At 50.2% G+C, this 13,282-nt stretch overlaps 1 protein-coding gene across 8 annotated transcripts in view; it reads right to left on the minus strand.

Annotated features, from left to right (window-relative positions):
- Nucleotides 1-13,282, minus strand: part of dnm2 (dynamin 2) — a 38,811-nt gene that overhangs the window by 4,042 nt on the left and 21,487 nt on the right. For 4 of the 8 annotated variants that reach the window (XM_033050898.1, XM_033050900.1, XM_033050899.1 and 1 more), the window contains exons 12-20: nucleotides 13,186-13,256; nucleotides 12,259-12,310; nucleotides 10,924-10,935; nucleotides 7,886-7,999; nucleotides 5,856-5,965; nucleotides 4,502-4,613; nucleotides 4,203-4,370; nucleotides 2,865-3,100; nucleotides 1,501-1,725 (exon numbers count right to left, since the gene is read on the minus strand). In XM_033050898.1, the coding sequence (XP_032906789.1) occupies nucleotides 1,501-1,725; nucleotides 2,865-3,100; nucleotides 4,203-4,370; nucleotides 4,502-4,613; nucleotides 5,856-5,965; nucleotides 7,886-7,999; nucleotides 10,924-10,935; nucleotides 12,259-12,310; nucleotides 13,186-13,256 (1,100 nt within the window). The remainder of the gene's footprint in view (nucleotides 1-1,500; nucleotides 1,726-2,864; nucleotides 3,101-4,202; nucleotides 4,371-4,501; nucleotides 4,614-5,855; nucleotides 5,966-7,885; nucleotides 8,000-10,923; nucleotides 10,936-12,258; nucleotides 12,311-13,185; nucleotides 13,257-13,282) is intronic. The other 4 variants (XM_033050906.1, XM_033050905.1, XM_033050904.1 and 1 more) reach the window with 1 other exon arrangement.

Genomic DNA, 13,282 nt, shown 5'->3' on the forward strand with positions numbered 1-13,282 from the left:
TAGTAAGCTTCACCACGGAGAATGTGGCAAGGGAATTACAGAGAGACAGATGGGAGGGGCAGGGAGGAAAACACCCCAACAGTTAGGCAGATACGTGGATGAGCCCACCCCACAACACAGATCGTTTGTTTAAGAAGCAACTGCAGATGCTGGAAAATCGAAGGTAGACAAAAGTGCTGGAGAAACTCAGCGGGTGCAGCAGCATCTATGGAGCGAAGGAAATGGGCAACGTTTCGGGTCGAGACCCTTCTTCACACTGATCAATGGATGGGGGGGGGGGGATATGGGGGATAAGATAGAGGCAGGCAGACTGTCGAGGCCCGTCCACAAACCACGACACAGACAAAGCCCCCCCCCCCACCTCCAAGACAGAAGCAGACAGATGAACATGTGTGGGAACCTTCTCTGTACTCCCATAGAGGGAGTACAGAGAAGGTTCACCAGACTGATTCCTGGGATGGCAGGACTTTCATATGAAGAAAGACTGGATAGACTCGGCTTGTACTCGCTAGAATTTAGAAGATTGAGGGGGGATCTTATAGAAACTTACAAAATTCTTATGGGGTTGGACAGGCTAGATGCAGGAAGATTATTCCCGATGTTGGGGAAGTCCAGAACTAGGGGTCACAGTTTAAGGATAAGGGGGAAATCTTTTAGGATCAAGATGAGAAAATCATTTTTTACGCAGAGTGGTGAATCTGCGGAATTCTCTGCCACAGAAGGTAGTTGAGGCCAGTTCATTGGCTATATTTAACAGGGAGTTAGATGTGGACCTTGTGGCTAAAGGGATCAGGGGGTATGTAGAGAAGGCAGGGATGGGATACGGAGTTGGATGATCGGCCATGATCATATTGAATGGCGGTGCAGGCTCGAAGGGCCGCATGGCCTACTCCTGCACCTATTTTCTATGTTTCTATCCCTGGGACACAGGCAGATGGACATCATGGGGGGAAGTTCCGAGACACAGACAGCTAGATGCCCCAGACCAGACAGGTAGATGTGTGGAGGTGCCCCTCTCAGCCCTGAGACGGGCATCTTCCCTGATAGACGGATAGGAACCCAGCCGAGACACAGGCGGATCGGGCATCATGGGGAGATCTCCATGAGACTAGCAGTTGGAGGCCTGAGACCATGCAGGTAGCGAAGTGAATGAGCCTCCATCAGCCCTGAGACGGGCATCTTCCCCCATAAACTGGAAGACAGATAGGAACCCGTCCCAGACACAGGCAGACAATAGACAATAGGTGCAGGAGTAGGCCATTTGGCCCTTCGAGCCAGCACCGCCATTCAATGTGATCATGGCTGATTATCCCCATTCAGTACCCCGTTCCTGCCTTCTCCCCATATCCCCTGACTCCGCTATTTTTAAGAGCCCTATCGAGCTCTCTCTTGACAGACAACAGGCAAATTCTAAAAGAGATAAACACCTCTCCTTCGCAGCTGCAGCTTCTCCGGGTGCATCCACACAAAGCTGGATCGGAGGGAAGGGTTTCCACCTACCTGGGCAGCCCCGGTGGTCCAGGTGGAATCCGTGCCGGCCGGGAGGGGATCTGCGGAGGGGCCCCAAAGGCATCGTTGGTGGGCATAGGTCTTGACGGGATGGGGGGAGCTCCAAACGGCTGCGCTGGGACGGCAATCGATGGGGGTCCCGGAGTTGGTCCTCGTACCCCTGGAGGTCGGCTGGGCGGTCCCAACGCAGAGTGCGGCCGGCGTTGGGGTCTCGGGCTGAGGGAGGAACGGAAAGCACAGGTACAATCCCAATCCCAGCACTACAAGCTGCATCAACCCCACACGCCCTTCTCCCCCAAGGTGGACTTTGCCCCAAGCCCTACCTGCACCTCATCTACCAGCCTGGAGCATAGCCGTGCCAACACCCTCCCATCCCTGCATGGATACCTCCATCACATAGAAACATAGAAAACAGGTGCAGGAGTAGAGGTCATTCGGCCCTTCGAGCCTGCACCGTCGTTCAATATGATCATGACTGATCATCCAACTCAGTATCCCGTACCTGCCTTCTCTCCATACCCCCTGATCCCTTTAGCCACAAGGGCCACATCTAACTCCCTCTTAAATATAGCCAATGAACTGTGGCCTCAACTACCTTCTGTGGCAGAGAATTCCACAGATTCACCACTCTCTGTGTGAAAAAACATTTTCTCATCTCGGTCCTAAAAGACTTCCCCCTTATCCTCAAACTGTGACCCCTTGTCCTGGACTTCCCCAACATCGGGAACAATCTTCCTGCATCTAGCCTGTCCAACCCCTTAAGAATTTTGTAAGTTTCTATAAGATCCCCCCTCAATCTTCTCACCTCTCACATCAACGTGGCACCCAACTTCTCGTTGCCAGCTCAATGACCCTCTCCCATTATGGGTGCCAACATCACCCTGCCAACCCACGACGCCAACACCCCTCCCCATAGGTATAGCGTATAAACCACCCAACACGGTGGGTGAAATTTGCCCCCCAGAGCTACGAAGGAATTTGCTCCTAGCCACCAAATGTCAGGTCATACTCCCCACCTGTCATCAGCTCATAAGTGATAAGAGCAGAATAAGGCCATTCGGCCCATCCAGTCTACTCTGCCATTCAATCATGGCTGATCTATCTCTCCCTCCTAAACCCATTCTCCTGCCTTCTTTCCCATAAACCCAGACACCCGCACCAATCAAGAATCTATCTCTGCTTTAAAGAATACCCACTGACTTGACCTGCACAGCCTTCCGTGACTATGAATCGCACAGATTCACCGCCCTCTGACTAAATAAATTCCTTCTCATCTCCTTCCTAAAGGAAGGTCCTTTTATTCTGAGGCTGTGACCTCTTGGTCGTGGACTGGATACACCTGTGGGCTGGCCTACCTGTGTCCCCCGGACTGATTGGCCAGCCAGGAATCGTCCACAGGCGGGGGCAGGGGGGCACTGATGGTGCTGGTGCTGATGTCCCCGATGATGTGCAGGGCCTCTTTGATGGCGTGATACATTCGCAGCATCTCGTCCCGTCGCTGTGCCTGCTCCGCCGATTCCTCCATTAAGCTGTTTTGGTCCGTAGACGAGTACAGGTAAGCCAGCAGCTCCGCCAGGATAAAGTCCTTGGTCTGAAACAAGAAAGGACACGCTCTCACATGGTGCCCAAAGACTCGCCCAACCAGTGTCCAACGACTCGCCCACCCGAACCGTCACCCACCCAGTGGTGAGTCTGTGGAATTCTCTGCCTCAGAGGGCGGTGGAGGCAGGCTCTCTGGATGCTTTCTTGGGTTCTTGGTTTCTTGGTCCTCCAAAATATTCCAAATGGAATTTAAACTGGAGGTGGTGAAGGGAGGGCTTAAGCCAGAAAGGGTTATTGGGAAGAAGGAGCTACTTTAAATTTAGTTGCATTTCAAGAGAGAGCTAGATATAGGGCTCTTAAAAATAGCGGAGTCAGGGGATTGTGGGGAGAAGGCAGGAACAGGGTACTGATTGGGGATGATCAGCCATGATCACATTGAATGGCGGTGCTGGTTCGAAGGGCCAAATGGCCTACTCCTGCACCTATTGTCTATTGTCCATCCACCAGTGATACCCAAAATATTTTTATTCCCGAGGATTCTTACCGGATCAATGCTATAAATGTAAAAAGATTGCCCCCTGCTTGTGTAGGGTAGTGTGGACTGCTGGACGGTGTGGACTCAGTGGGCCAAAGAGACTGTTTCTGTACTGTATCTCTAAACTAAACCACCATGACTATCCTCCCTTCTCCCCTCCACCCCGCCTTTCGTAGGTACTCGGGGCTCTCATGGACATTTTTCACACTGTTGAAAAATCTTCACGAGCTTACCGCGTTTCCCGAGTACCTGCCGTTAGCGTTACGAGCCGCTAAGAGACGTCCCGAGCTCCGACGTACATTCTACGTACTTACCACGAATTTGATTTTTTTTTAAACTCGAGAGAGCTCTTGGGTAAACTCGTATAGTGGGACAGGCCCTTAATTGGGGTGGTATAAATGTAAAATTTGTCCCATGTGTGCGTAGGGCAATGATCATGTCGGTGCAGACTCGGAGGGCCGAAGGGACTATTTCTGCATTCTACCTAAGCTAAGCACACCTTGTCTACCCCTGCACATATCAATGCCCCTCTACCACATACTCAACCACTCCCCACACTGGCTTCCCCCCTCACTCCACACACACACACACACCCACACACTCCCGGTCAAATTACATTGTTGATCATGAGGTGCATGATGGTCTTTGGCATCAGGTCCCTGATCGACTTATTGACAATGCCCATGTAGGAATCCACCAGGTTGCGAATCGTCTCCACCTGTCGCTCCAGCTGCGGGTCCATCGAAAACGTATCTGAGGTGCTTCCAGTCTCCTCGTTCTCTGCCTGTGGACCATTACCAACAGTTAGTTACAGTTCAGTTTAGTTTATTGTCACGTGTACCGAGGTACAGTGAAAAACTTTAGCTGCGTGCTAACCAGTCAGCAGAAAGACACATACACCAAGCTGAACCTTACATTCTCCCTCTCTGGATAGACACCAGCCCTCAGGAAAGAAGCCTTCCAACTGTCCACATCCTCCTGGGACTCGCAGGCCAGCTCGATCTGCCGGTAGTCTTTATAAACATTCCTAAAGAGAAGAGAAAAGACCTTCAATCTTCAGCACTCGTCACCAAGTACCTGTGCTGCACCCAACAAATGGTCTGTTACACTGGGCCAACAAGAAGCAGAGCATTAGTCCACACGGCACAGTGGCAGAGTTGCTGCCTTACAGCACCGAGTTCTATCCCAACTACAGGTACTGTCTGTACGGAGTTTGTACGTTCTCCCCGTGACCACATGGGTTTTCTCCTAGATCTTCAGTTCCATCCCAACTATAGACATACAGATTTATAGGCAAGGCAAGGCAACTTTATTTATATAGCACATTTCATACACGAGGCAGACTCAAAGTGCTTCACATAAAGACATGTCATACAATAAATGAAATAATAAAATGAAATAAAATAGAAGAACTAAAAGAAAAGAAAAGCAAAATTAAAAATGCATTATAAAAAGTGCAAAAGTTAAAAGTGCAATGTAGTTAAGATTTAGCTGAAAGCTAAAGTAAACATAAAAGTTTTCAGTCTTGTTTTAAAAGTGGTCAAAGTTGAGGCAAGTCTTAAATCTTCAGGAAGTTTATTCCAGCTATTTGTTGCATAGTAACTAAATCCTGCTTTCCCATGTTTTGTATTTACTCTGGGAATCACTAGCAGATTGGTTTCAGAAGATTTTAGCGGTCTAGAAGGCTTATATAGTGGAAGCATGTCAGTGATATACTTTGGCCCTAAACCATGTAGTGATTTATAGGTGAGCAGCAGGATTTTAAAATCAATTCTCTGACATACAGGGAGCCAATGTAAGGATTTAAGAATAGGTTAATTGGCTTGGATTTGTATACTTGGTCTAAGCATAAGTTGTCCCTAGTGTGTGTAGGCTTGTGTTAATGTGCGGGGCTCGCTGGTCGGTTTGTGGACTCGGTGGGCTGAAGTCAAGTCAAGTCAAGTTTATTCGTCACACACACATACAAGATGTGCAGTGCAATGAAAAGTGGCAATGCTCGCGAATTTGCAAACAAACAAACTACAAACAGAATGGAACAGAATCGCACATTCACATATTTGTGGGAGGGAAGAGAAAGGAAAAAAAACAGCAATTTAAAAAAGACACCACACACCAGTAAAATGGTACACTGAAGGGCCTGTTTCCGCTCTGTATTGCTAAACTAAAGAGCACGGGTCTCAGGTCACATTTTGTTGGTGTTGGGCCAAAACCCGCTGTGCTAATATTCCACTGCCCACACAGGGTAACAACGGGGACTGCAGACACTGACCTGTGCTCTGTGTTGAAGAGTGCAAAGATGTGCTTAGTGGACATGAACCCCTTCTCCACATCCTTCAGCTTCAGGTTGTCGAGCGGCAACATGTACTTCTTCTCTTTCTCCTGTAACAATCACACCATCATTAGCAAACTGGCACCACCCTGGTCTCGGAGCATGACAAGCACTGGAGTCACTGCAGCAGCACTGGGGCTAAGGGCTGCGTGAATGGCTCGTTTCAGGAGATGGTCAACCAGCAGTCAGAGGGGGACCAGTGACTGACAGCAGGACAGACGGGACCTTCAGGCAGCCAGTGCAGAAATCCCAAGTGCATCCTGCTCTCAAATTGCTATTTGGTGGTGCCTACGTGAGGGCAACAATGCTGGCTATACTCACCAGAGGAATCAGGTCCATTACACCATGGATGGGTCGGCTGCATAGGGTGAAGATGAGGAATATCAGGAAAGACAGCACAGTACAGGTAGGTGGGATGTTGGTTAAATAAACAGGACGTGACCAGGTAGGGAACTAAAGAATATTCACAGCATCATGCACAAGTGTGACAGACACAAAAGGATTATGCAGACAACTGGTTAAAGAGATGGGGGCGGCACAGTGGTAGAGTTGCTGCCTTACAGCACCAGAGACCAGGGTTCCATCCTGACTGCCGGTGATGTCTGTATGGAGTTTGTATGTTCTCCCCGTCACGCGAGTGCGTTTTCTCCACATTCCAAAGTCATGAAGGTTTGTCGTGTCATTGACTTTGGTAAACTTGTTACATTTCCATTGTATGTAGGATTGTGTTAGTGCATGGGGTGATCGCTGATCAGAGCGGACTCTGTGGGCCAAAGAGCCTCTTTCCGCGCTGGATCTCTAAAGTCGGGTGCTGGTGGAAACACTCTTCCTGGGACTGAAAACACATTCTGAAAGGTGTTATCTAAACCAACAACACCATCAAAATTCTGGCAGCGAATCTGGTCATTTAATAAATTATCCAAAACCAAAAGAAAGCTGGAGTTTTAAATAAAACTAGGTAAGTCAATAGACAATAGGTGCAGGAGTAGGCCATTTGGCCCTTCGAGCCAGCACCGCCATACAATGTGATCATGGCTGATCATCCCCAATCAGTACCCCGTTCCTGCCTTCTCCCCATATCTCCAAGTCTACCACAAACTGTGAAACGACTAGATTGCTTCCTGATAGCAGTAGTAGGGGAAATGCAGGAATTTATTAGTAAGTAACTGGCCACCTACAACAGTTATAGGATTCCATAGAGTCAAAACGGAGAAATCATAAGTGATAGGAGCAGAATTAGGCCACTCGGCCCATCAAGTCTACTCCGCCATTCAATCATGGCTGATCTATCTCTCCCTCCTAACACACTCTCCTGCCTTCTCCCCATAACCTCTGACATTCGTACTAATCAAGAATCTATCTGTCTCTGCCATGTTTGACAAATCTGTTGGAATATTTGTAACTAGCATAACAGTCACGGAGAAAAAAGAAATCAGCTGATGTGGTCTATGTGGGATCTAAGTCTATAACAAGATGCCACACAAGAGATTATTAATATAGAATAATAATCACATAGAAACTAATATTAGAGCATGCAGAATGAGGAATATTACACTGATAAAAACAGTGAAGATTGGTTAACAAGAAGACAAGAGAAATAAATAATTCACTTTTAGTTGGGAGACAGAGACCAGTGGGTGTTGCAGGAAACAGCGACAAGGGTCAGGTACTCGATGCTCACAAAGATGAAGGAGGCAATAATGCTCAACACACTGGATAAACACTTGCAGCCTTTGTCAGCAAGTAGCATTATAATGGACAACGTTTCCACAATTGGCAGAGACGTGATGGGCTAAATGGCCTTCAGGAGAAGGGTTTGTGACCAAAATAAACACGTATCTGAAAAAAAGAGTGAATCTGAGGTCGTCTCATTACGAAAGGAAGTCTTGCCCGGGATCAGCCCTGCGTCGAAAAGCAACAGTGACCCATTATCAAACTGAAAACAAGGGAAACTGACCCAAACATCTCACCTCATCGTCCTTGTACCAGGAGAGTGACTCTGCGGTCAGTACAAACCAGTACTCTTTCGAGCCGCCCTTCATGAGGCTGATGTTGCTGATGGTGATCCAGCCCCTGCGGATAACCTGGAAACAATCAGGGGGATGATCAACGCCTGCCATGACTCGCACCGCGGCCCAACCCCCCCCCCCACTTCAAACTCAGTCCTCCACCTCACCCCCAGAACTATTTCCACCTTCATAATCATCTCCCAATCCCATGGGCCTGACCCCATTGTGAATACATACCCTTCCCTGCATCAATCCCAAAGTAGATCCCAAACCAGCCTCCCCGCCATTGCCACAGCTCCAGCCACCACCCTCCACACTATCCTAGAATCAACAGGCATCTTAGAGTCTGATATTGAGTTATAGGGAGAATGGAAACGGCCCTTCGTCCACAAAGACCACGCTGGTCGTGAAGCACCAATGTGTACGCAAGTCAATAGAGAATAGGTCCAGGAGTAGGCCATTCGAGCCAGCACTGCCATTCAATGTGAACATGGCTGATCATTCCCCAATCAGTACCCCGTTCCTGCCTTCTCCCCATATCCCCTGACACCACTATCTTTAAGAGCCCTATCTAGCTCTCTCTTGAAAGCATCCAGAGAACCGGCATCCACCGGCAGAGAATTCCACTCAAACCCATGCTATTCTCCCACCAGGCCATCAGTGAGCTCTGCCCCTTGAGTCTACCACTGATCTACACATTAGGGGAAACTGATAGCGGCCAATTTACCCTCAACCCCCTGACGCACCAGCACAAACCATGACACAGGAAATACCTCCACCCACTTGGCTTAACGCGAGGGTGGGGTGTGGGGAGGCAGGTAGAGGAGATCGGAATGGTAAACCCGGCTTCAACCCGGGACAACATCTCAGCAACTTCACAGTGGTTAGAAAGCATCAAAAACGACACAGTTAATCAGACATGGACTAAATGGTGCAAATAGCCGCATGGTCACAATGACAACCAGCCCAGGTCCAGCCAGATGATCATTGCCTGTCAGTTTTATGGAGACATGTTATACGAAACAGATGTGTTAATCCAACGCACATTAGGTTAGTCCGCTATCTTGGTACAATCAGAGGAGGGCCAGGGCCAAAGACATTACCAGTACCAGAGCTATTTGCCAACTTGGACTCTGACCTGACATCCAATCTCTCAGGGTCTCGCTTGCTTCTCACGCAGCCCCATCCCGCTATCTACAGAACTTCAGAACCACCGCTTTCCCCTCTCAGATTACGCCCACTCTTATCAACCTTTCCCTCCCCAATTGGTAGAATTTCTTTCTCGCCTCTTCACCCAAAAAAAATCAGATGGGAGGGGAGGTGGTGGGCGACAGTGAACCACTGGGAAAGAAAGACTATCGATGGGGGGGGAGAATGATGGAGAAATCGGAGATGGGTATCATCGAGAACAAACGTGTGGTTCTGAGAAGCTGACTGAGGAATTAGAATTAGAATTACCTTTATTGTCATTCAGACCTTACGGTCTGAACGAAATTTCGTGCCTGCAGTCATACATAATAATAAACAACAATAAACACAAATTAACATCCACCACAGTGAGTCCACCAAGCACCTCCTCACTGTGGTGGAGGCAAAAATCTTAGGGCTGCAGTCTCTTCCCTCCTCTTCTCCCTCTGAGCTGAGGCGATTCCTCACCGGGCGATGGTACAACCAGTCCCACGGCTCACCGAACCCCGCAAACGGGCCGGCTCAAACACCGCGGCCCGGGGTGGTCGAAGCTGCCGCCCTCCAGTCCAGCGTACGCAGCCGCTGGCCCGCGGCTGAACCCAGGACTCAGGTCACCGCCGCCAGAACGCCGTCCCAGCCACCGGAGCACCGTTCCAGCCCCGAGCCGGATCGCTCTCACGTGAGTGCCGTTCCTCCCTCGAGCTGGTCCGCCCCGACGGGAGCGCCATTCCACCCTCGAGCTGGGCCGCTCCGACGGGAGCGCCACAGCCCCTCACGGGAGAGTCTCAGCCCCGCGCCAGGCCGCCCTCACGGGAGCGTCACAGTCCCTCACGGGAGCGCCGTTCCAGCCCCGAGTCGGACCGCCCCCACGGGAGCGAACCCAGGGCAAGTCCTGACTGGCTCTGCCTCCGGAGTCTCGAGGTCGCCAGCTCCGCCATTAGGCCTCAGCGCAGATGGAGGCAGAGAAGGGGAATACGACAAAAAAGTCGCATTCCCCCGAAGGGAGAGACAGCAAGCCCCGTTTAACCCCCCCCCCCCCCCCCCCCCCCCCCGCACAAACACAACCTAAAAAACAAAAACTTAACTAGACAAAACGAAAACAACACAAAAAAGTAAAACCAAACGGACTGCAGGCGAGCCGCTGCTGCCAGGGCAGCGCCGCCACGGAGTGAGGGAGTGAGGTGGGGAGAAGCAGAGGGACAGTTCCTGAGTGCATGGATGTCAGGTCAAGGGGCAAAGTGATCCAAAGAAGATTCCAAATATAGTGGAGGAGGAGGGTAAACAGGATTAGTGGATGGGATAAAGTGTGAAGCATTGCCACTCTCTGTACTGTTGTTGGGTTTGCTCAGAGTTACGCCATTTTCAGGACTAAATTAATTTAACTGGACCAAAGCCTTGCAAGGGGCAACAGGCCCTGGAGCAGTGTCTGTATCACCTACAAAGTCAGAGAGTGGAACAAGCTGGTAGCATTCCAACTCCACCAAGTAGCTGGACGTCAGATGGACTGGGAAGTAGCGAGAGAAGAATCCACAATCCAGTGGCCGCTGTTGATGGATTCTTGGCTTGCTACCCCACCACCAGTTGCCAATTTAGCAAAGTTACAGCCTTGCGTTTAACCGGAGAACGAATTTGAGAGCTTGGATTATTGGATGATCTGATGTCAAGAGCAGCAAAAGAGACCCAAACCTAGAAGGCAATCAGCTGATGATGGATGGTCAGTGGGACAGCACGGAATCTAAACGTCCTCTCACCACGAGACACGCTGGATTAACATCTAAGCTACAGCAACACACAACACAAACGGTACTCACCAAGATCTCACCCTTTAGCAGTGTTACAGTTTAAAAGAGTTGGAATATCAGAGGAAAGTGCGTGAGTGGGGAGGGGGCAAGAGTGAAAAGGGGGGCAAAGAGAGAAGTGAAGAGTTGCAGCAGTCAGTAAGGAGAGAAAACAAAAGGACATGCTGTTATTATACCATCCAAGCTCCGAACACGTGAAATATCCCAGCCATAATAACCAGTGGTCACACCAGGCACATTCTCCCAACAACCTCTGCAATAGCATGGCGACTGACAGGGTGGGGGAGGGAAAGCAAGTGATGCAATAGCCTGGGAGGAAAGGTGTGGGCAAGGGGAGAAGTGGCTGTGAAGGGAGGGGGTGCACAGTTTGAGAAGGGAGGGGGTGCGGGAGGCAAAGGTATGCGCAGAGGCAGAGGAGACAGAGGTGGGCGATGGGCGGGAAGTGAGAGGCTGAGCTCTACAGTTCCAGGACATGGGCAGTGTTGCTTAACAAGGAGTGGGCATAGGCGGGGGGTCAAGAGTATAATGCAAGAGTGACGAGGGAAGGGAGAGGACAATATTTTCACGGGGTCCAAGGATCAAGGGCCTGCCGTGAGTGTGCAGGGCTGGAGGAGGTGGTGATGCGACACCATGAATCTGGCAGTGGATTGGGGAGGAGGTGGAGAGGGCGATAACCTGCCCTCGTTTCCACATCCACAGGTGCTCCAGCGAGGCTGACAGGAAGTGTTGCTTCCCCATGGCTTTTCCAAGCAGCGCCTCACTCTCGAACTGGAGCCGGCCCGGAGAGCCCAGGGCAGGAGGGGAGACGGGAGATATATGCGAGTGGCAGTGGCCTGCTGTACCCAATCTCACACGTCCCACAGTAACTGAATGCAGCCACCTATAAAGCTCAGTTTAAATGATTCACACACGTTCCTCCACGGTGGTGTTGGGACCTCATGGCGGCGGCGAAGCCTCGCGGGTCAACCCACGGCTGGCGGTCGATGAGAGCGCGGGGCGATCGCCATGAGGGGGTGGGGAGGGGGGGAAGACAATGGAGATCCCAGCGTGGGGGGGACCACTGTGAGGGAGGGGGAGAGCAATGGAGACGCAGCATTGAGGGGGGGAACAAAGGAGGAGCCGGTGTACTTTGTAAGCACTGTAGGTGGCCTCTATTTACACACCTTAGGTACGCAAGCAAAGAATTTCACTGTGACAATAAAGCATTCCAGTCCACCAGTGAAGCACAGTCATTCAATCCAGATGTTACGCATTTACTCACTCATCAGAGCATTCCCAAATCAGCTATAACATGCAATGGTCCTGGTGACCTGTGCGTGGCCTGACGCTAGGACTCCTTAATCTTACCTGATTTGGAACGGCCCGCTTCTTTGTTAACTGACTGCTCCTTTGTTGTGCACTGGAGAAAGAAACAAACCAAATCTGTAAACACATTCTCCACAAATTCACTCCACACTGTTATTTAGACATCTGGGCTTCTCACCCCAGGGGGGGAGAAAAAGGAAAAAGGAAGAAGGAAGAGGAGGAGGCCGAGGGCTGAGGGAGAGCTGAGAAGGAGACAGCAAGGGCTATCGGAAATTGGTGAATTCAATGTTTATGCCACTAGGGTGCAGACTTCAGCCATGATCATTAAACAGCAGACAAGGCGAGTAGGAAGGAACTCCAGATGCTGGTCTACACCGAAGATAGACACAGAATGCTGGAGCGACTCAGCGGGACAAGCAGCAGGAGAGAAGGAATGGGTGGCGATTCAAATCGAGACTTTTCTTCAGACTGAGAGTCAGTGGAGAGGGAAACAAGAGATATGAAAACTAGAGATCAAAGGGGCCACAGTTCAAGTAAAATTTAAAATGGATCATTGTTAACTCGGGGAAGCTGACAACGAGGCATACAATGTAAAATTTAATCAGGAAGACAGCCAGACTGGGCGTAGAACTAGGATGGGGGAAGGATAGAGAGAGGGAAAGCAAGGGTTACTTGAAGTTATATGAAGTTCAGTCTGAAGAAGGGTCTCGACCCAAAACGCCGCCTATTCCTTTACTCCGTAAATGCTGCCGCACCCGCTGAGTTTCTCCAGCTTTTTTATCTACCTTTGAAGTTCATACTGCTGAGTTGTCAGCTGCCCAAGCGAAATCCGAGGTGCAGTTCCTCCAATTTGCCTTGGGCCTCACCCTGACAATGGAGGCCCAGGATAGAAAGGTCAGTATGGGAATGGGAGGGGGAGTTGCAGCGTTTAGCAGCCGTAGTGGCCTACTGCATTCTTTGGGCACTTACTTGGCAAATCCGATAAAGTCCTCATGGTTTGTGTTGATGTAGGACAGTTCGATGTCAATCAGCAGAAGTATCTGGGATAGAACAGGGCTATTACTTT

Source organism: Amblyraja radiata, chromosome 35 (assembly GCF_010909765.2).
Source record: "Amblyraja radiata isolate CabotCenter1 chromosome 35, sAmbRad1.1.pri, whole genome shotgun sequence".
NCBI lineage: Eukaryota > Metazoa > Chordata > Chondrichthyes > Rajiformes > Rajidae > Amblyraja > Amblyraja radiata.